General features: G+C 34.9%; 1 protein-coding gene across 6 annotated transcripts in view; it reads left to right on the top strand.

Moving 5' to 3' along the window:
* Positions 1–24,628, top strand: part of SNX29 (sorting nexin 29) — a 718,720-nt gene that overhangs the window by 576,470 nt on the left and 117,622 nt on the right. For 4 of the 6 annotated variants that reach the window (XM_074196446.1, XM_074196453.1, XM_074196450.1 and 1 more), the window contains one exon: positions 1,978–2,117. In XM_074196446.1, the coding sequence (XP_074052547.1) occupies positions 1,978–2,117 (140 nt within the window). Of the gene's footprint in view, positions 1–1,977; positions 2,118–10,109; positions 10,179–11,684; positions 20,664–24,628 lie in introns of those variants that run through there. The other 2 variants (XM_074196448.1, XM_074196449.1) reach the window with 2 other exon arrangements.

Genomic DNA, 24,628 nt, shown 5'->3' with positions numbered 1-24,628 from the left:
CTGGAAATTCAATGAGCTTTTCATAATGCCATGCTGCCTCATAAGCCCTCTCAATTACTAAAGAAAAAAAAGGAATTTCTTTAAAAATTCTAAGATGGAAGAATTTCTTGGGAAGAAATATTGTAGAATTTGCTTCTCATGTAATTGAAAAAAAATCAGAGATTTCTATCTGAGATCTTTAGATAAGGGTCTGTCTAAAGCAAGAATACCCAACCCTTCTTGTATGGATCCTTTTGGCAATCTGGTAAAATCTGTGGAACCCTTCTCAAAAAGTTTCAAATTATTTTTTAAATAATTATAGATATTGTTAATTTCAGTTAGTTCAGTGAAAAATGAAGATGTATTCTTCCCTCCATCCAAGTTTTTGGAGCCTCTGAAATCTAGCTAAAGACCCCTCTGTTCAAAAGCAGAGGTAAGGGAAGGGAATAAGCATTATATTAAGAACCCATTTGTTCCTTTGTTGCCCTGAAATCCAGATTCTCCCTGGATTCCAGGTGGATATGGATACCATTTAGTACAGACTGTTTCCTGCCTTCAATGTTTTCCTACAAAGAGGCTTTTTTTTGTTTGTTTTTAGGTTTTTGCAAGACAATGGGGTTAAATGGCTTGCCCATACAGCTAGGTAATTTTATTAAGTGTCTGAGGCCGGATTTGAACTCAAGGACTCCTGACTCCAGAGCCAAATAAATGTGTTTTTTTTTTGTTGCTCATAAATTATTTGTGAAATATATGCCCAATTTCTATCCACTGTGCACCTAGCCACCCCCAAAGAGGCTTTTCTTACACTATCTCTTTGACCAACACAAAAATATGTCTTTCAGTGGGTACCAGCTGACAAAATATTACATTTCTGAAAATATTTTTAGCAATGTTACATTATCTATTCCTGATGTTAAATTATTATATTGTAAGCTTCTCAAGGCCAAAAACAGTGCTTTGTTTTTCCATATACATTCATTCATTGAGAACACAAGGTTTCATCAGAGTGGGAAGGATTATAAAAACTCCTTCCAACATAGGAGCTTTAAATCTAGCTGTAGTTGAGGTCTATAAGAGATTATGACATTGTTGAAGACACCTAAGCTGAAGGACTGTAGGGATGAAACCTAGCTCCAAGGCAGTGATCTTGATGTGGTATCCAAAAATGTTTCTTTTTGGTAGTTTTTATAGTTGGTGTATTTTATGGAACTAGTTTTTAGTTGATATATTTTATGTATCTAGCTGGGAAGTATATTTATAAAGTTAATGAATGGGAATTCTAATTGTACTTTGACTGTGAGGAATTAAGATAGGTCAGCATAAAACCTCATTTACTAATTATTGATTTTAGCATTTGAAAGTATTAGTTGAGTCTAGATTTCCAAGGTGAAATTCAAAATTAATAAAATTCAGCTCTGAGACTATAAATTTCGGTTAAGATAGAGACATGTATTGATTGCAGGGAGGTGTTTCCTCATCTGGGAACTCGCTATACAAATTAAATCTTATTTCCAAGTCCCTATTGCTATCCCTATGAAATTCAAATATATTTGTGGACATCACAATACATCTATCTGTAATTGCTAATGGTTTAATAAAGCCAACATGACATGTTTATCCATTGTAATAAAATATACATAATACACTAATTTGTTAATTGTTATTTTCTATGGACAGGTTAGTTATGTTAGTTATGACAATTATATTTCACATATTCAAAATTGAGGTTGTAGGACTTCAAGTTCTATATATGACCCTTTGATTCTGCATTATTCTTTCCCTGATATAACTGGCGAGGGAAGGAACAACTAAACATTTTTAATAACAAAATGTACACTGGTTCCTGGGAGGAATAGAGTTGATTACCAATTCTATTGTGTGAGGTAGGCAAAAACCAATTCATGAGTATCATCTACAGTGCTTATCATGCTTAACAAAAGGGTGGATATAATCAGTAGGCCAACCTATTTAAGCAATTTTTTTCTTTTTTTTTTTCAGGATGCAAAGTTTGTAGAGGAGAGGAGAAAACAACTACAGAATTACTTAAGGAATGTTATGAACAAAATAATCCAGACTGTTCCAGAGTTTGCAGCCAATCCCAAAAAAGAAACTCTTATTCAGTTGATACCATTTTTCATGTGAGTATGAGAAATGATGTGTGATCTTTAAAGAACAAGAACAGCAAATTAACCTTTTTTTCTTTCTCATGAAATTAAGTATCATTTAATTTACTCAGGAAGAGTAGACATTTAAATAGACTTAAAATTTTTTAAAACACATGAAACAGAGAATACATTTCATTATCTTATCTTATTGTTTTTATGTGATTATAATTTTAATTACATTTATCAGTTTTCAAATAGCCAGCATACAATTAAAAATTGTACTAGATTGCAAAATAAAAGAAGACCATGAAGTACACATTTTTGTATATTTCAAAGATATCATTAAGACTTAACAAACCTAAGGGTAAGAATATCTCTCCACAGTTTTGATTGTTGTCATTAAAAAAAATGACTCATGGGATACATTACCATAAAAGTAATAACACTGTTTGATTTCAGTTCTCAAAAAAAAAATAATGGTTTCTTTGGTGTGAGAACTTCCTCCATAGTTTTAATAGACAGTCTTCATGAATTGTTCTTGCCCTCATATAGATTTATAAATGTTTTATCATCAGGTGGTTTTGCAAATCTTTCCAGCTTGGTCAGATATTCAGGATCTTATGCTCCACTATCTAGTGCCCCTTCTCAAAGATATGACAGTGGTATGGGGGCCCATTGGATAGAACATTTGGCCAGGAGTTAGGAAAGCTTCAGCCTCAGACATTTACTACCTGGTCAAGTCATTTAATTTTTGCCTTAGTTTCCTCATTTGTAAAGGTACACACTGGATTTAGGATTTCATTTATATAAGGAACTCTGGGGTAAAGAATAGGCTTTATCTACTAGATCATACTACCTTCCAGTCATACACAATTGTGATAATTGTCTCCAGTTATTATCAAGATTTTCTGTTAAGTGTCAGGTTTAGCTTGTTGTGCAATTTCCAGAATGACATGAAATGTTTTATTTTGTTGACTTTCCATAGGAGACAATGGATAAGTAAATGTGTTTTTTTTGTTGCTCACAAATTATTTGTGAAATATATGCCTGATTTCTATGTTTCCTTAGAGTTATACATTCCACACATAAACCAATTCAGTCATTCTTTTAAAGGGACAAAGTTAATATGAGAATCAGCTTTGAGATAATCTGATTTTTTCCTTCCCTCTTTGCATTTTATTTAAATCCACTCAAGGAAAAAGATTAGTAAAATTCTACCTCATTTCAAGAGCATAAAAGTTGAGAATTCTGTAGGTATTATTGTTTCTGGTTAGGGTGCCTCTAGTAATTTCTAGTGCCTGTTTAAGTCGAATTGTAAATATTGTGTGTAAAAGTGGATATCTCTGCATGTTATGTAATTTCACTTGCACTAGTTAGAGCTGAGGAAAAAACATTTTTTGTGCCTGATTAACTTAAAGAACATAAGGTTCAATTTCATGACTTTTATTAGAAAAAGACATTTTGTGGGAGATTAGTAAATAATACAGTATTAATATCAGAATTTTGACTTAATATTTATTTCTATTTTAGTTGTGGAAATTAAATTAAACTTTACTTGCTCTCCTAAGTTGCAGTGAATTTTTTTTGAGGGAGAAAGAATTTACAGATTTAAATATTCATATTGGCATAATGAAGCTAGATTTGCAGTCAGGTCCCTGGCATGCCAGTGACTTTCTGAATACAGGAATTTTCTGCCTTCAAGGAACTCTGTGCTCCTCTTATAGGCAATGGGTTTTAATTAGCCAAGGCTAAAAATTTAAACATGGGGCATTTCTCAGTTCAGAAGTCAGTTAGGATAGCAATCTTGCCTAAGAAAATCATTTCACACTTTATTATTACTGTAAATTTTAGTAAATTTCCCCCCCTTTTTTTTTTTAGTTTAAGCCAAGGTTATGGTAACCCTTTTTTGTTAATGAGAAGAAAAATCTTTAGTAATTAATGACCAAACATACCATATTAACTCAATATAACTTAATATAAATTAAATAATAATATGATATAATATAATATAATAAAATAATATAAATTAACTTAATATAAATTAAAGATTTAAGCAGAATGAATTTTGCTCATGAAAACGTTCATTCTGGGCTTATCGATATTAATAAAAGAAATAGCTTTTAATGAAAAATAAGAAGTAAAAAAGTGTGCAGTCCCAATTACTTTCAATTCTACTTCTTAACGAGAGATCTTACCCAAAATCCTGAGTAAACAAAGATCCCATAGTACTCCCTTATAGTGAGCATTCTATGCTTTTAATTGTTCCCTACTATTTTTTAATTATAAGAACTGTAATCTGACACATTGGGGTTGCTATCATAGAATAAAAGAAGTGTCAGATGTTTTGAAATTGACTAAATGAAAAACTTATAAAAATTCATTTTGTGACACTGGACTACACATGGCAAAGACTTAAGTGATTTGTTACTCTGTCATTTAACAGGTTATTAAAATGTTTTTTTTGCAAAGTAATTCATCCTTGGGAAATGCATCATGTTATGCTGTTGCTTGAGGGGAAAAAGTTATAGGGGTGGAAAAAAGAATAATGTAGGTCAACAGAACAAATTCTCAGCTGAATTTTCAGCAGAAAACAGTTGATTTTTTTTTCACTTCTACTGCTATATTCACTGTTTAGGTTTTTAAATATATTAAATATATTACTTGGCTATAGTGTATTCTCAGTGAGCTGTAGTTTAACTGGAAATATAATGTGAACCATCCTAAACCATCATAAGAGCTGGGTGACTTATTTGGGTCCACAATCTGACCTTGGGGTAGTCTGAAATGGATGCAGAACTCTGAACTTAGTCATGGGCCACAGTATTGCTGTATCAGAGATAAATGTGTACTATCTGATGGTGGAAGCCTGGGGGCACTGAAATCTTTGGCACTGTTCATTTAACCATTCTGAAATTATAACTTCATTCCTCTCTCTCAATGCAAAATTTCTAAGACTGGAGTTCTGAATCACTAATTCCTCCAAATCCTATAGTCCCTAAGTTTTGCTAATATTTTTTCTTTGCATTGTTTGAATGGGAAGATTGATAATGGTTAAAACTTCTCCAGAAAATGTTTAGACTTCCTTGATCCAGTAAAAGAAACTCACATAGGATATCTCATATCACAGGATCATGTGAGAAACAGTCAAATCAAAGCCTTTCCCTATGCAAAAATTCCGGGATTTTCCTAGAGAACTAAGTTCCAGAGTTTCTTTTCTCTATGTCTTTCCTTCCTTCTTTCCTTTTTTTTTCTTTCTTGCTTACTTCCTTTATTTTTTTAAAGGAACCTCCTTCCTGCTGACAGTAAGATAAAATGACTTGTTAAATGGTATTTAGCTATAAGAACTGTGTCACTATTTGGGGGATCCTAGTTTTGAGAGGTATCAGAAAGAATTTGATAGGAATTCAGAACAAAGACAATAATAAACCAATAGTTTACAGGTTTTTAATAACAAACTCTAAACGCCATAGGAAATAATGCTAATTTTCATGTAATCTATTTATGAGGATAAATAATACATTTGCCCCTTTCTTATATTCATAATCTCTAGGAGTTGTCAAAATAATTAATCATGTCCCCTCAATTTTGGTTTCTTCTTTCTCCGTGCTTATTGGTGAGACAGATTTAACTCAATTTTTGGCAGTGATGAGTCATAGTAAAGAAGTCTTGAAGAATTTTTAAAATGAACAATAATTTCAAGGTTGTATATATATCATCTATTTGTTGAGAAAATCTTTCATTGTAAGTGAACTGTTTTATAATATTTGAGATACTAGAGAATTTGTACATTGACTTTTGGTGTTAAAACAACTGTATTTTTGGGAAATGAACAGAAATAACAATTATTAGTAGTAGTCATATTTATATAGTACTTTAAGTTTTGCAAAATACTTTACAATTATTATCTCATTGGAATTATTATCCCCATTTTACAATTGAGAAAATAGAGGTAGACAGCAGTTAAGTGACTTACTTGGAAATCATACAGCTATCTGAGGCTGGATTTGAACTCAAGTCTTCCTGACTCTAGATCCTGTACTCTTATCTGCTGTACCATCTAGCTGCATTATATTTAAACTTTTTTTAACTGTGCAGAAGCATACCTGTTGATGTCCCCATACTATTCATTTGAGATATATAGTCCTTTTTTTGTCATCTTGTTATGTTTATATGTTTAATTTTTCCAGATTGCATATTCCAAGAGGTCAGGGACTGAAACTTTTTTATTATTTATCTCTTTTTATTGCTCTACAATGGCTATTATAGTGACCTACATTGAATAAGGCACATAATAAATATTATTAATTGAATCCTCAAACCAGAAATTCTGCAGCATCCTATCACCTAGCAGGGTCCAGAATTAAATTCTTTTTTTTCTCCAAATAGCATCATATTTGGAAGCAATGCAAATTATTGATAATGGATTTCTATGGATTCCAAATAAAATTGAATATGCTAGCCCACAGTGCAAAGAGCAGAAGGGGGGGAATTTAATCACAGGAATACACTCTTCCTAAGCATATGTGCAGTGATCATCAGAAAGCTGCAAGCATCTGGCCCTGCCCTTTGGTCTGACCAGTGTCATGGTGAGAAGAAGATACAATACTGCCTTGTGTTTTTGCCCGTCCTCATGAGGAGGTTAATAAAGCTACCCATCGTTTAACAGTGGCGGAAAGTGTAGACTATTTGGAAACCTTAATCAGCTTGAAGAACTTGAAAAATTAACACCTAATCCAAGAGTATTAAGAATAGCAAGCTAAGTTGGCTGAAGATCAACTGAGCAGGTGGCTAAGCACAGCTGCTGTAAGTCAGGTTTAACCTTGTCAATGGGGAAACTGCCAAGAGCAAGTTATTGATGGCAGCAAAGGGGAAGCTGCATCCTAACAAGCACCAAATAATTTGTCATGCATTTAAGTAGAAACTTGATAAGATGTTTACTCTGCATAGAAACATGAATCAATAGTTCGAGTTGGGTAGGAAATGTCTCTCTCAGAAGTAATTGGCTTTAAAAGACTTGGCAGCTTGCTGAGGCCAAAGTGGATTGTTTACTGTTCTTAGTAGGGATTATTCCATTGCAGAAATTTTCATTCATTCTACTGATTAACATTTCACACAATTTGGGGCTTCTGTTGTAGAAGGTCAGAGGTGATGCAGCTTGATTAGCAGACAAACTGGCAATTGTGCTGCTGATCCAATGAGAGCTGACTCTATTAGGAACCACATCATCCAACTGATGCTTTTTGGAATTTAGAGGGCTTCCTCGTTGTACCCATATAGTTTGTTGTTAGAGGTCATTTGATGTAGTTTTCCCAAGAAGAGATAGTAATGAATTTGTAAAGGTTTTATTGACCAAAATCTTTCCTTTGTTCAGAAATACTTATTGCCTTTCAAAAGAATAAGCCTGTCTTTAAGATTTCTCTTTATTCTTTTGATTTTTTTCTTTTGTCATTTATGGTAACTATTGAGAAAAGCCTAACTTTCTGTTACCAAAAAAAAAAAATTAAAAACAACCAACTGCACCTTCCTCATCTATTTGTTGAGAAAATCTCTTTTTTTAGTCTTTTTACCAATTTTTTAAATAAATAATAAGCTTACTTTATTCATTTTTATTTGAAGAAGTTGGTCTAAATATGTCAAAAATTGAAAATAAATATACATTTCCTTACCTGTCCTATTTAAAATTAAAAAAGAATCTGTTCACATATTAACCTTTAAATCCAGAAGCAATTAACTATCAAAAGATGAATTGATACTTTCTCAGACAGGCTCTCTCAACCCTATGCTTGACCCTAAAATGCAGGGAATATCCTTGTATTCCTAGACTGGGCCCCAGGTAATTGTAGAGTTTGGTTCAATTGTGGGTCTTTGAAATTTGATACTCTTTCTTGCTCCAAAGAATATGTCAACTTTGTCACATGCCTCATGGCTATTTAATCTTAGCTTCTAAGTTTAATTACATTTTATATAAACTGGAGTTGTGCATTTTATAGCCTGGATTTTGTAGGTTCCTGTCCTAGGTTCAGTACAAAACTCATTATTCACTGTAACATTCTTCTTTAAAATGTTCTCATAGAATCATAGAATGTTAGAGCTATAAGGGACCTTAGAGATCATCTAATTCAACTCTTTTGCTTTGTAACTCAGAAAACTGAAGCCTAGTAATTACAGTAAGGCTAAAAAAATGAGTCTGAGCAAGATTTTAAAACTTCAGCAATTCAGCAAGATATGGGCATCTTGCCATATTCTAACATTTTAGTACATAAAACTTAGAATCTTTCTAATCTAATCTCTATTGATACTTTAAAAAATATGTTCTACAGACATTTATTGATAACTTACCTTATGCAAGACACTTTGTTATGAAGTATATATAGCATGATCCTGTCTTTCAGGAGACTACAGACTAGTAGGAAACTTAAAATATTCCTGTATAACTGATGGGAAAAATAGCTAATGAAATGAACAAGAATGGGAATCCATATTTTATCTTTTTAAATTTTTATGCAGTGAATATATCCTGTAATAAAACTGTGACTTTCTTCTTGCCAGCATATTCTAGTAATTTAGGTAGGAAAGAACTACTTGACTTCCTTGATAAGAAGTGGGTCACTCCCTCAGTGTTTTGTGCAAAACTTTATCTGATGAATTGTATATTGAAGGGACAGAACCTATTTATTTTGTGAATTGTATATTGGAGGGTTAAATCTTCAAGATGCCAAACTGACTTCTGAATTCCTTGGAATTATATCAAAAACTTGGATTATGAAGCTAGAGATAGAAGCAACAGAAGAATTCAATAGAAAACTGTTGCTTCAAAAAAATGAATTTTATAGAAAAATTTGTAGAAGTTGGTGGAAGTAAGTCAAATTCAGAACAGTCCCCTGACAGTTATTTTTCTAGTTGAGTAGATAAGGGCATTTCTCAAAGAATGCCAATTCTAGTTGTACTTAAAATGGAAATGAAATGTAACTCATTAATATATAAAATACATAGTTCATATTTTGGATTTGGTTTGAAAATGATTTTTTTCTTTAGTTTTTGCAAGATAATGGGGTTAATTGGCTTACCCAAGGCCACACAGCTAGGTAATTATTAAGTGTCTGAGGCCAGATTTGAACTCAGGTACTCCTGACTCCAGGGCTGGTGCTCCATCCACTGCACCACCTAGCCTTCCTGAAAATGATTTCATTTTGCAAATGAATGATTAGAGACTTGTAAAAAATAAGATACAATATTAGACTTGTCTTTTTTTAGACTTTTTTAATAAAAGAAAAAATTCTCCAATTTTGACAAGGATTCAACAGATTTATTAACTTTTTACTAAAAAAGTATAATGCTTTGGACAGAATCATAGTCAATATCAATAATAATTTTCCTCTGAAGTTAGTATTGTTTGGTTTCCCTGTCTAAAATCTTTCTACCTTCTAGTGCTATTAAAATGATGGGTTGAGGCATCTATCTAAAAGAGTAAATGTAAAAGAGTGAGATGCACACTATATAGGAAGTCAGAGATTCTACGTTTAATTCTCAAATCTAATTTTCATTGCCTTTATGACCCTGGGCATTTAACCTCTCTTGAGTCTCAGTTTCCTAATCTTTAAGATGACTTTCAAGGTCTTTTACAATTCTAAATCTGTAATAAGGATGAAAATTACAAATTCTAAAAATTAAAACTGAATATCTGGAAATGTTAAAGTCATTCTTTTTTTGCATCAAATCTTTCTGATATTATACCTAGAAAGGTCATATAGCCAAAAAAAATAAAAAAGTCATGAAGACTTAGACTCAACTTCTGACTCTTTTTGGCTCTGTGATGTTAGGCTCATGTGATCTCTCAGTGGCCCCCATCAATCAGCTCTCTAAGGCAACAAATTCTACTGCAATTGCTGGTCTGAATTGGTAAAGGAAATTTTTCTTTGAAATTTCTCTTAACAGGCCTGAATCATTGTTTTTGACCATCATGTCCCTCAATCTGCCTTCCTTTCTATCAGAACTCCCACCTTTTTCTTTTCCCTTTCCCCTCAGGTCTGCCTTCCCTTCTATCAACCTTCACCTACTCCTTTTTTCTCCTTTTCCCTCCTACTTCCCTGTAAGGTAAGATACATTTCTAATCCAATTTGAAGTGTATATTATTCCCTTTTTGAGCTAAATCCATTGAGAGTAAGATTCAATCACTGTTCACAGGGTCCCTTCTTTTCCTTTACTGTAACAGCTATTTTGTGCTTCTTCATGTGATGTGTTTACCCTCTTCCGCCTCCCCCTTCTGCTGCAAGTATAATCGTTTTTTCCCCATGTCTTGCTTTTAATACCATCACATCATAATCAACTTATATCCACACCCTGTTCCTCATTATGTTATTTCCAACTGTCCTGATAGAAATATAATTCTCAAGAGTTAGAAAGTATTATCTTCCCTAATTATACGGATATAAACAGTTTGATCTTATTGCCTATCTTATTGCCTTATTTTTTCTTTTACCATTTTATGCATCTCTTGAGTTGTGTTTGGAGATCAAATTTTCTGTTCAGTTCTGGTTTTTTAAATCAGGAAGGTTTTAAAGTCCTCTATTTTGTTGAATGTCTTATCTTTCCCCCAGAAAGAATATGCTAAATTATTGGGGGTAATTGATTCTTGGTTGTCATCCAAGATCTTTTGCTCTCTGGAATATCATATTCCAGGTTCTCAGAATCTTTTAGGTGGTGACTGTGGCTGTTTGGTATTTGAATTGATTGATTTTGGCTGCTTGCAGTATTTTCTCTAAAGGAGAATTCTGATAATTCCAAATTTGGCTACAATATTCCTTGAAGTTTTTTTGGGCGGGGGAAATCTCTTTAAGAATATTAGATCATTTTTCCTTGAAAATTTTCTAAAATATATTGTCTAGGCTTTTTTTTTTGGACCATGACTTTTAGATAGACCAATAATTTGTAAATTATCTCTTCTGGATCTGTTTTTCAGATTGATTATTTTTCCTATGAAACTTTACATTTTTTTTCTATTTTTCCAGTCTTTTGATTTTGTTTGATATTTCCACTTGCCCAGTTCTAATTTTCTTTTATTAACCATTTCTAATTTTTAAGGATTTATTGTCTTCAGCTAACTTTTGTATCTCTTTTTTCCATTTGGCCAATTCTATTTTTTTTTAGGTTGCTTTTGCAAGGCAAATGGGGTTTAAGTGACTTGCCCAAGGCCACACAGCTAGGTAATTATTAAGTATCTGAGACTGAATTTGAACCCAGGTACTCCTGACTCCAGGGCCAGTGCTTTATCCACTGTGCCACCTAGCCACCCCTGAATACTATCTTTACCACTAACTATCTTTGTGATCTTGGTCAAGTTACTTATCCTCCATTCATTCAATTGCCGTCTCTATGCAGAAAATGTTCAAGTCTGTTTATCCAACCCTGACCTCTCCTTTTTTTTTTTGTCCCCCCCCCCCCCCCCCCCCCCCCCCCCCCGCCATAATCTTTTAAAGTCAGGAATTCACTAATCACAACTTCAGTTTTTTTTCCCAATACCCTGGTCTTGGTGACTTGAAAACAGCAAGAGCATCTAGGTGTTCTTCTATTAACATTTTCTTTTTTTATTTTATTTTTCAGGGGGAAAAAAAAGAAAGAAAAAAGGAAGAAATAAAAAGACCAATGAGTTTGACTTGGATTCTTTTTTTTTTTTTTTAGGTTTTTGCAAAGCAAATGGGGTTAAGTGGCTTGGCCAAGGCCACACAGCTAGGTAATTATTAAGGGTCTGAGACTGGATTTGAACCCAGGTACTCCTGACTCCAAGGCATGTGCTTTATCCAGTACGCCACCTAGTTGCCCCTTGACTTGGATTCTTGATAAAATTCCTAAATGTATTTTTAAAGGTGATAATGATCATGATCATAAAGATTTAGAACAACTTCATCAAGACTAGACAAAACCAGACTAAACTCAGTTCCTTTTTTGAGAAGGGCATTTTATAAATATTGTTTACCTAGATTATAGAAAAGCATTTGACATACTTTCTCAAGTCCCCCTTTTGGGAAAAGATGAGAGAAATGTGGATTTTGTAGTAGTACATTTAGGTGAATTCAGGACTGGTTAAATGGTTTTTAAAAAGTCATGGCTTATTGTCAAAACTTGGAAATTGATATCTAGTAGATTAACCCTAGGGATTTATTGCTTGACCTTGTGAGGCCTAACATTTTTATCAGTTCATTACATATGTATATGATATAAAATTTTGAGGAATCATTTTCATGTTAGAAAACAGGAACCAAAAAGTTTTAAAAATTATAATGTTAGGCTGAAACTATTAGTATGAAGTTTAATAGAGATAAAAGTAGTCTTATACTTCTGTTCAAAAAGTCAGCTTCATTAGTACAAAATGGGAGGGAAAGGGGTTGGCTAGGGAAGTAGGTTCTTCTGAAAAAGATCTAAATGTATTAATGAATTGGAAGTTCAAAATAAGTCAGCAGCATGATATATTCAGCAAATGTGATCTTAAGCTGAATTAGGAGAGACCAAGGGAATTTATAATTCTATTGTATTCTTCCATTATCAGGCTATATTTGGAGCACCAGGTTCAAGTTCAGATACAGCATTATAGGAAGGACATTGTCAACTGTTCAGAACAGGGTGGGTGACCAGTGTGTCAACTGGTCTTGAAATGATACCATAGGAGGTTCAATTGGAGGAACTGGGTATGTTTTACCATGATTGCTGCCTTCAAGTCTTTGAAGGGTTACTGTGTGTCAGAAGAAATTTTTTTAGGTTTTTTTGCAAGGCAATGGGGTTAAGTGGCTTGCCCAAGGCCACACAGCTAGTTAATTATTAAGTGTCTGAGGTCGGATTTGAATTCAGGTACTCCTGACTCTAGGGCTGGTGCTCTATCCACTGCGCCACCTAGCAGCCCCAAGAAATAGTCATGTTCTGCCTGCCCCAAAGGCTAGAATTAATGTTTTAAAATGTAGTATCATCATTGTATCACCCTTCTGTTCAGAAACCTTGAAAAACTCACCATTATTTACCAATTGCAGTATAAGCCTCTTATCCTGTTATTAAATAAAGACTTAAACAGTTTATCTTCAACCTATCTGTATAACTTCATGCCACACTTCACCCTTTCATGCATATTCTTTCCCAACCAAACAGACCATTGAATAATGCTTCATTCTCATTCTGCTTGCTTGCTTGCTTGCTTTCTTTCTTTCTTTCTTTCTTTCTTTCTTTCTTTCTTTCTTTCTTTCTTTCTTTTTTTTTTCTTTTTTTTGCAAGGCAAATGGGGTTAAGTAGCTTGCCCAAGGCCACACAGCTAGGTAATTATTAAGGGTCTGAGACCGGATTTGAACCCAGGTACACCTGACTCCAGGGCCGGTGCTTTATCCACTATGCCACCTAACCACCCGTTCTGCTTTCTTTCTAGTGGTATTCTTTTATAGGAAATTCAAGTGCCCTCCTTTTTTTAGGTATATAATAAATTCAATATGTAACATTCAAAGGTATATTGCTTGTCTGTGATTTTCTGCTCTCTTTTTTTGGTGGGAAACTGTATCCCCAGTTCATATCTCTCCGCCATCTTTTCCAGAAAAAAAGATAACATTTTTAACAAATATGTAAAGTCAAGCAAAACAAATTTCTACATTTGCTATATCCAAAAGTGTATGCCTTATTCTCTAAATGGTAGTTCATTGTCTTTTTTTTCAGAAGTGTGTAAATCATGCTTTATCATTAGTCCTCTGGAATCATAATTGATCATTGTATTGGTTCATAATTCATTCAAAGTTGTTTGTATCTACAATTTTTTCATTGTATAAATTTTTCTTCACTTTACAACAAAAGTATTTCTAAATAATTCCTAAACTGTGAATTTCATTATTTTCATAGCACAATATATATCAAAATTTGTCCAAACATTCCCCAATTTATGAACATCCCTTTAATTTATGAACATCCCTTTAATTTACACCTTACCACAATATTCTGTTTGATGTTTATATCCTTCATAGACTAGTGCTTTTCCCCTACTTTTCTAGTGTTTTTATATTTTACTCCACTCCCCCTCCTTTTCTTCACAAACTCCCCCAATACTCATTGATCCAATGACCCTGACTTCTCTGCTGTTCCTTAAATAAGGCACTCAGATCTGGGCATTTTCACTGACTGTTCCCCCAGGCCTGCAATGCTCTCCCTTCTTGGCTCTGCCTTTTGATTTCCCTGACTTCCTTCTAGTCCCAGCTAAATTCTCCCCCTCTCACAGGAAGCCTCTCCCAAAGCCTCTTAATTCAAGTTTTGTCTCTCTATTTCCTATTTATCCTGTATATAGCTTATTTGTATGTAGTTGTTCATTCATTATCTCCCACACTAGATTGCTTCTTGAGGGCAAGACTGACTTTTGTCAGCTTACCCAAAGATTCTTCCTTATCCATGAAGCCTTCCTTGAACCCTTCCTTCCTCAGTTGTTTGTGAACTCATCCTCCTTATATTTCTTATATGGATCTCTCATTTTGAATTTATCATTCTAATTTTTTTTAGTTATTTCTGAATGTCTTCCTTTACCTACTGGATTGTAATTTCCTTAAGAGTAAGCATTTTGACTTCTTTGTATCTTCAATATCTATCACAGTGCCTTGAATCTAGTGGACATTTAATAAATGATTACTAAATTGAATTTAAAAACCAAGTTGAGTTTAAAATGAAGTCAGGTCACCTAGTGGAGATGATAGTGGGTCTGTTTGTGTGACAATGTGTTAATTTTCCCTTTGGAAAAAGGAAGTGAGGCTAAAACTTCTAAACCTGTAGAGAGACTAATTTATACTTCCTTTCTCTTTTGCTTCTTCAGTTCCTGAACAGTTACTATATACCATTTCACCTCTGTTATTTACCAAAGAAGTTTCTTGTCAGTGTCCTTATAGTGTCTGTTATATCCTGCTATAGCTTTCCCTTTCTTCTCTTTGCTCTTTAGTCCAGTGACCTTTAACCTCATGAACATGCATTGTAAGAGAAAACCCTATATCCTAATGAAAAGGACATTCTGCTTAGGAGTCAGAGAATCTATGCTACTTATGTTGATTTTAACCAATTATTTTACATCCATGTTCTGGGTCCTGCCCCCCCCCCCCCCAGCAATAGAACAACAGTATCTTTCCTTCCCTATTTTCCTGGAATTTTTATCATTGTTCTGCCATTTTCCAATTCATGTGTGATTCTTTATGACCCTATTTGGGGTTTTCTTGCTAGAGATACTAAAGTATTTTTCCCATTTCCTTCTCTAACCCATTTTACAGATAAGACAAACAGGACTTGCCCAAGGTTACAGAGCTAGTAAATTCATGAGGCCAGATTTGAACTCATGAAGATAAGCCTTCCAGACTCCAGAACTCTATCCACTGATCCACCTAACTACTCACTTCTCAGGAATGAAATGAGATGAAAAAGGAGGTGTGTTTAGGAAGAAAAGTATGGCATAGGATAAAGGGGGTTCTCCAAAGAGTAGACTTTTTTTTTAAGTAAGGAATAATTGGCTCCTTTAAACATTTTGAGTCTATCATTTGAGGCATGTGGTTAAAAAAATAAAACAACCTACTGAAAATGTTCCTTGAAAAGAAAATGTCACAGGAAAACAAATATTGTTTATAGATTTTTTTAAAATATAAATTATGCTTATCCCTAAGTCTCTGTCCCTTTATGCATTTGCCAGTTTGCTACACTGAACTTATTCTAGCTAGAATTTAGCTTGAAAAAGAAGTTCATGTTGAGGAAGGGGTTGGAGTCCAGAACAGTCACAAACCAGACTACTGGTTCCACATTCATTAAATATTTACTCTGCCTGGCCCTAGCAGTTTAGGGACAGTTATAGGCAATTCATTTATAACGACTCTCAATGCTCACTTTCCCAACTGAGTAGGCTGGCCCCCCTGGAAACTTCTAGTCACTAACCCAGCTCACTAATATCACTGATGACTTTGCTCATCTCCTGCTGTTGGGTTGCATTTGGCAGTTTTAATCTCCTTGTTTATTTAGCGGGTCCTATCTCATTATCCATGACCCCCAGGCCCTTTTGGCTACAGCTCTCTGCTCCTGTGGTGCTATGGGATGAGGAGAAAGGAAAGAGAGGGAAATGGCACTCCCAAGTTAAAAAATATGCCTTCTACAAACTATGACCACAATAAACAGATTCAGCCATTCACCAAAACTCAGTTAAGAGTTAGAAGAGGTGGGAAAGCAAAACAGGTAGCATACAAATCAAATTATGTCTTTCTGGAAGGATACTGCTCCTAGCAGCATTGTAAAAGCTACATGTCAACATTCCAATATCTCTTTAGCTCACAGAACACTGTAATTACATAAACACAGAGCTATGGTATTTTCAGTTTCTAGAAATTTAAAAGGTCTTTCCAGAGAATAAAATCCTTCATATCTAGAAGCAAAGGAAAGCATCCTTAACAGAATAGAGATCTAAGGTCCAATAGATATTGGAAGGGAATAGGAAGAAATTAGGGTGAAAATATCTGATTTTTAAAAATTAAAGGTCTCATTTGAAGAGATTCACCTAGAATCATAGTAGCTTAGAGACTTTAAAAGCCATCTAGTTCAAACTCCCCATTTTACATTTGAGCAAAGTGATACCCAAAGATATTAAATGATTTGTTTAAATTCATACAAATAATCAATGACAGAACATGACTACCCAGCTTCCAGTCCAGTATGCTTTATGTCCTACCCTGGTGGCTCACTGTTCTGCTTACAATTCTGAACTTCTGTGTGAAATGATTTTAATGACAGTTCAGTTTTTCCATTGAGAAATTATGTGCATATGGGGGGGGTTGTTTGGGAGGGTAGACTGAGTGATCTCTTAGGGCCTTTTCATCTTTTTTTTTTTTTTTTTTTTTTTTAGCATTTTAACCCTTCCTAGGGATTCTGGGAAGGTGGCTAGTATGGTCATTCCTCTGCTGTGTACGATATTGCAGCACTAGTTGTAATTACCATAAAATATCCTGGATTAGTTTGGAGGTTTCAAACAAAACATTAAATGGCTTCTTATTTATCAACTAGAATAATAGGAACACTCCTAAAAAGTGTGGTGAAGGTGTACTCTTTTATTTGAGGCTTCACTTCCTCTCTTTAAACTAGGCTAAAAGTAGCATTCTTGCTGCAGCCTGTTATATATTTTCTATTTATAAGACATGAGTGTGGATAAATCCTAGCAGATAAATCCAGTTATATTATCACTGACCTAGAAATTGTTTGAATTTCAGGTATTTAATACAAAGGTGTTAAAAATCACATGCCATTTTTCCTTTTCCCTATTAGCAAAGCTGTTTATCTTTGAAGTTTTCTTTTATTTTCTTTTCTTTTTTCTTATGTTTCCAATGAATCTAAGCCTGAAAATTATCTAACTAGCCAAAACCCTTCAGTGAAAAAGATTCAAACTAACTTTGGGAGCATTCTGGTGAGTCATGATTTTGTTTTTGTTATATCTTCTTAGCAAATTTTTTTTTAGGTTTTTGCAAGGCAAATGGGGTTAAGTGGCTTACACAAGGCCACATAGCTAGGTAATTATTAAGTGTTTGAGACCAGATTTGAACCCAGGTACTCCTGACTCCAGGGCCGGTGCTTTATCCACTGCGCCACCTAGCCGCCCCCTTCTTAACAAATTTAAAGCAAATTTTCCAGGAAAATGATGGACCCCTTATTTTCACTACTTTGAAGGAGTGATTTTCTGTGCCTAAAAAATTTGACACCCAAGATCATAGATTCTTAGTGTCATACCTTTTATTTCCGCAGATATATAATAGGAAAAGTTATCTTGCCCCTGAGACATATAATAGGAAAAGTTATCTTGCCCCTGATGTAATACTTTGCTTAAAAGATTGTAGAAAAAAAAAAGAAAAATCAAAGTCATAAATTTATGCTAGAAGATGTCTTAAAAGCCAGCCAGACACACCCGAAAGGTAAGGAAACTGAGACAATAGGGATCGTGGTAACACAGTAAGTGGCAGAAACAGGGTTTGAACCAAAGTTTCTGAGTGCCAATCTAGGTATATATAAGATTTAATTCATTCATTCAAACAGATATTCTTAGTACATTTACTATGGTTCCAGAATTGGGCTAGGCATTGTGGGTAATAAAAGGAAGTTCAGGGTCTTGGAAAGAACTTTCACAAGTATGAAAATACGAGGGCTGGGGGTTATAGAGTGCCATGGTAATTCAGAATAAGGAGAAATAACTTTTGACAGTGACTGGGAGCAAAAGGGATACAGGAATTAAGTGAAATTTCATAGAGGAGATGGCATTCAATTTTCAGATTTTTGGATTTAGAGCTAGAAAGGGCTACCTTTATGTTAATCTAGTCCAACTCATTCTTCATTTTACACATGAGGAAATTGAAAACCAGAGACATCAAGTGGGAGCCTAAGGCTATACAGGGACTATGGGTAGAGTTGGGATATAAACACAGCTTATAGAATTCTAGAGCCCCTTTCCACAGTCTCACAGCTTCACATGAGGAGAAGGAGAAGCCACCTACTAAACCATGCTTATCCTAACATGATATGTTCTCTATAATGAAACCTGAATTAGAAATGAACTTACAATGGCCAATTAAATAAATTACTACATCTTTTCCCCCTTCTGTCTGACAACCTTAATGTCTTCATCATTTCTGTATATGGAAAATTTTTTAATACCTGTAGTTAGATCTAATTAAAAATATTTGTAGTTTGGTGAACTTTCATACTTAAAACATGTAGTAGATTGAGGTCTTCTTAGTCAGAACCTCTATTGAGCAAGAATCTTCATTATTTTCTTCAAAAAGACACAACACTAATCATAATTAGTATGATTATATATAATTTTAATGTTAAATCTACTAAATTGTAAGCTCCTCAAAGGCAGGAGACATGACTTTCAAGGTTTAGCACAATGTCTTGCATAGAGTAAGATTATAGCCAATGTTGGTTGAATTGAACTAAATATAGGACCTTAAGAGAATATTTCGAAACACTGAGAAATCTTAAAACATGCATGTCGAAGAGGTAAAATATCTATTTAGAGACTTGAGGAGAGTTGAAAGTTTATGGAGGTATCATCTTCTATTAGATACAGCAGTAATTCCCTAGACCATTAAGTTCCTCTTGAATAGGACTGTGGGGTTCAGAAAAAGTGACAAAAGAATGATCTCAAGAGCTGTCTTAAGAACTTTAGAATTGATTTCTGACCACCCAGCATGGCAAGCCTTCATCAGAGATGGTACTTTGTGCTTTGAGCAAAGAAGAATCGAAGCAACTCAAAGAAAACATGAGATGCACAAGTTTAGAAAACCCACCCCAAGTGAACTTTCACAGTTTATTTGTGCCTGAACTGTGGTGGAATGTTCTGAACTCATATTAGTCTGATCAGACACAATGTGAAATCTTTTACATAATGTTGTCATGTTGGTCCTCTTTGAGATCAAAGGATACCAACCAACCAACCTACCAGTTTTGCACCATATACAGAAAGTGAATTCTCAATGTCTTGACATTATGAGGAACTGAAGAAATCATACTCTTCATTTTATTCATCTTACAATGAAGAATTTTTCTCTAGGAAAGAAATAGTATTCATTCTAAAATGAAAAGCCTAATTGATTTCTTTTTTGTTCATCTTTTTAAAACTTATCTATCTGTTTCCCACCCAGTCCTAATGAAACACCTAACCTTCCAGTTTTCATTTGGAGACACCTCAAGAGATGGCATTGTGTCTCTATACATGTTGCCTTTTCCCTTAGTGAGATTTTTCAGAAACTGTTGTGTCCTGTTCTCACAATGTGACTATAAAGTCTGTCTTGGAAAAGGCTATGGCCAAAAGAAACCTTGATGTTAATTCAAATACCCAAACTTACCAACTTCTCAAGCTGTAGGATTCTTGTTGAAATTAGAAGTTAGCTGTTAATTGCCAAGTTTTGCCTAGCAGCTTTTACAAATAGATAAAATAAGATTTGTCATCAACAACATTCTTTGTGTATGCCCTTGGTTATAAAGCTACTTTTCTGGCTTCCCAAGAATAACATCATGCCTAACTTCAAGTTACATTTGAACTGTATAGCTGTAGTCACAGAGAACAGCAAATACATGAGGGTTGGTTAAGTTTGTGCAGTCAATGCTGAAAGCTGAATCATGAAACAAAAGTCAGCTAAGTACATGTACTTGTTTTGGGGGGTGTCATATTTTGAGCCTACATAAACATGGATTTAGTTCAGAATGGATAGATGTGAGGTCCTTCCTCCCCCTCCATCACCCCACCCCCACCCCCTAGGACAAAGTGTACCTACTGTTCATTCCAGTGAAACGTTATTGGCAAAGACACATTTAAAACAAGACTCCCTTCTGTAGTTTACTTTCTGTTACCACTGTCCCCCAGTGATCAGAAGATATGTGATCACTCCACTTCAGTTCCTTAGAGGAATCTCCAAAGAGCAGATGAAAATTTGGAAATAGCAGATATTTTTGCTTTCAGCTTTGGGGGAATACAGGAGTATAAAGAAGGTAAGGCTTCTTGGAGATGGCTCTGTGTTTGTGTGTGTGTGTGTGTGTGTGTGTGTGTGTGTGTGTGTGTGTGTGTGTGTGTGTTCAAATTCTTCTTCCTGCTATATTTTGAAGCCATCAGGAAAGTGCTTGTCTGCAGGGAGGGAAAATAAGCTGCAATTAATCACCTAAACTTCCCTCCCCCTTTAATAAGCGACATGCAGAACTGCTTAATGACACTCTGGGTGGGCTGCTTAACAAGCCTGCCTACTAGTCTCTCCAGTGTCGGTATCATGCTCCCCATGACACTTTTCCTCCCACGAGCTCGTGCAGAACTTGTGAAGTCATTATATAAGGTCTGTCCACATGATTAAACTGTTTTGTGTGTGTGTGTGTGTGTGTGTGAGAGAGAGAGAGCACACTACATGCACAGGTCATTTCTATAGTGTACTCTGCTCTGAAATATCCAGCTGTAATGGTACAGGCTGAAGGATGTGTCCTCCACCTCCACACTTGAACAAACTTGCTTCTTCCCTTTGGTATTTTCCCCTACATTGCCAAGTGTGCCAGCGCCACATACATCCTGGCCTAGGCAATGCAAACAATTTCTTGGAAGCAGCCTGGTCAGCTCTCTGATAGCTTAGGAACAGATTAGTGCTCTTCTCAAAAATAGAACATGCAACCAGTTAAAGTTTGGGGTCATTACAGCAGCTCTCCCATCTCCTTGGTAACAGGGGACTGACATGCACTCTCCTATTGGTCGAGGCACACTTCAGACATTTAGTCATGCTTGTGCTGCTGCAGGTGTCTCTGAAATTACACTACTAAATTGGGAGTTGGCTGAGTTACCTGTAAGGGAAGAGGAGAAAAGGTAGTGGGGGGGGGGGGAGAAAGAGAATGCAGTAGGAGAGAAAGGAATGTGATTTTGAACAGGACTGAAACAAACTTGAATCCACACCTTGCCTCCAGGGTTATCTTTGGACTATGATTTCCATTCCCCTCTCCCCTCTGAGCGCTGCTTTTGGTTCTCCTATTCTTAGCTTCCACTGGGGATATATTTCCCTTCTCCCTGTTTGTGATGCTCTACTATAGTAAGGCAGTATATTGCCAAGAATGCAATCTCACAACCAAGAATATTGACAAATGCATTCCTAGGTTGGGCAGAAATAGAAGCAGCACACACAATCTGGGATGCTTGATTGATGGGCAGGCGAGTGAATCATAAGAGAAAAGACAGGGTCCTTGAGAGTGAGGTGGCACAGAAGAGCACTTAGTTTTGGTTGGCTCCATAGCTGGGGAAGGGACGAGGACTGGAGATTGTAAAGGTAAAGGAAAGGGAGACATTAGTAGTGTGGACACAAGCATGAGTGGAATTCAAATAGCATCTGCTTAAATGTTTGCTGTTCTCCAACTCTGACTTTTTATGACCAAAGTGGCAAAATCTCTTATGCAGAGAAGTCATCTGATACCTGGAACCAGCTTTTATACTACCTAGTCACCACAGTTTTGGGATGAAGAATGAACTTTCTTGGGACCACTGAATCTTGGAAAACCTACAGACAAAGCAGGTGTCTACTAGCTAGGGAATCAATTTGGGTGTTTCTCCAAGGGAGATAAAAATAAGCTGATGCTTGAATAGCCCAAGAGAACTAAGCAGAGCAGTTGGTAAATAGGGTTTTCTTATTCAAATCTATGCTTTAGCTGTTTCCCTAGCTAGGCAGGGCTGCCAGCTGCCTGACCTTTTTTTTTTAAACACTTTATCCATCTTGGGAAAATTTGAGACATAATTCTACCCTGAGGTAACTTAAGATAGGGCCCAGTCTCTTGGGTATGTTATTTAGAACATATGAAAATATTAAATATAAAAGAAAATATAGAATATATGAAATGTACTAATATGAAAGAAAAAATCATACACAAAGGAAAAATATTCTTACAGTGTCATTTGGAATGAATATCCAGGTCATTCCATTCCACTTCCTAGGATCACTGACTTGAATCCACAAAGTAAGTTTCACTAAACTAAGAATCAATCAAAGATGCTTCTTTGTCCAATCCCATTTTAGCAAATAACCAAAACATGTATAGTAAGAATAGTTTAAACATTCGGCTAGCAGATTCCTGTGCCACATTGTTGCAGAAGTATGTGTTTTTCTATTACAGAAACACTGTCTCTGATATGACATTATTCTTCTCTGAGTGAAACCTTTGTGGAATTCTTGTCAAAAGGTTGGCATTTTCTCTGTCCCACAGGATGTGAATAGTCCATTTCAACTCCTGTCCAGATGTTAAAGAAATAGGGCTCATTTTTATATAAACCATACTTAGGGGAAAGAAGGCTATTTCATGACTGTCTGAAACATGCCATGAAGGGATAGGATGCTGACCAGTTGTGCTGAGCATCAAACTAAAAGTGATGGTCTAATTAGTACAATAAAACAACAGAATAAGTAATCAAGGAAGATTTCGTGATCTCTGTCATAAGGCTTCCCACTATTTATTCTTTTTCCTCTCATTAGTGTCTCCCACTTTTGTCTCTAAATTCCAATATTGAGCAGGTGCTGGTCACATAATAGCCCAATAAATGCTAACTGATTAAGTACCTCTTTAGTCTTGTGTTGCCAAAACTTTTCAGATTTATTTTATCTTTGTTGTCTTTGAGTATTATTATTTATTAATTGATAATTAGTTAAAATTATTGTTATTATCATGCATCTGAAAGAGAATTTCTAAAGTACTATCCAACTTTATAGCCCTATTTTGGAGTTATGGAATGAAAAGGCTTCCCATTTCTACTGTTCCCTTTTCCTTCTGCTTCAGAATTATCAAGACATATAAAATATATGGAATTTCATTTTGTCATTTTTAGTTATGTTCAACTATTCATGATCCCATTTAAGGTTTTCTTGGCAAAGGTACTGGTATAACTTGCCATTTTCTTCTCCATATCATTTTATATATGAAGAAACTGAGGTAAAAAAGAGTTAAATGATTTGCCTAGGGTTACATAAATGTCTAAAGACCAGATTTGAACTCTGAAAGATAAGTCTTCCTGGCTCCAGGTCTAGCACTCTAACCACTTTACCTTTAAATTAGAAGGAATGTTGGAGTTCATCTAACCTCTTCATTTTATAGATGAAGAGCCTGAAGTCAAAAGATGAGTAATAAGTTATTAGAGTGAAGATTCAAACTTAGGTTTTTATTTTCAAAACCAGCAGTCTTTCTAGGTCTGCCAGGTGCCTCTTGGAGACTGTCAACTTTAGAATTTGGAATAGAAAGCAATACTAACTGGACCAGCTTTAAGCTAAGTCTCAAGACCTGGCATGCTATGCTGATAGGCATGGAGGACACTCAAGGGGCCAATTTAATCACTGAGCAAGATCCATTCCAGTACTTCTCCTAAAGTTTGCTGGATCCCAGGCAGACTGATGTTTTTAAATTGCAGTAATGTACCAGTATTTTTCCTAGAGGGAAAACTAGTTATTAATGGCCCTAAGACTTTAGAGCATTATTGATGTCTCTTTGTTATTGTCATGGTCTTTAAAAGATATAATTAAAATTACACAGCTAGAATCAGTTTTGATTAAAATCTTTGTTGGTAAGTTTAAACGCTTCAAAAGAAAGAAAGTTTTTTTTTCAGGTTATCTTTCCTTCTATTATTACTTTCTAAAAAGAAAGAATAGTGGAAAGGGCATTGAATTTGGAGTCAGAAGACCTAGTTACTATGTGGAGGACCTTGGCAAGACAATAAAATTGAATCAGTCACCTGGTGACATCAGCTGATGACAAATTAGATCTCTGCTGGGATTCTCTAAATCTATGATGATATAATTTTAAGAGCTATATATGTATCTTTTGATGTTACTTTTATGATTATTCTTTTAAGTTTTATTTAGTAGGTAAAATTTTCCTAAGAAGAAGGCTTTTCCTGGACAGAAACCCATGAGGGGAGTAAAATTATGTTTAACTGAAAATAAATTTCCAACTCATGTAGAAAAAATTTGGATTACAGTAGAAAATATATATTTTGATCTAAGTATTTTGTAATTCTGCCCATA

This window comes from Macrotis lagotis, chromosome 8 (genome assembly GCF_037893015.1).
Source record: "Macrotis lagotis isolate mMagLag1 chromosome 8, bilby.v1.9.chrom.fasta, whole genome shotgun sequence".
Taxonomy (NCBI): domain Eukaryota; kingdom Metazoa; phylum Chordata; class Mammalia; order Peramelemorphia; family Peramelidae; genus Macrotis; species Macrotis lagotis.
Note: the sequence above shows the minus strand (reverse complement) of the source record. Positions and strands in the feature narration are given on the sequence as shown.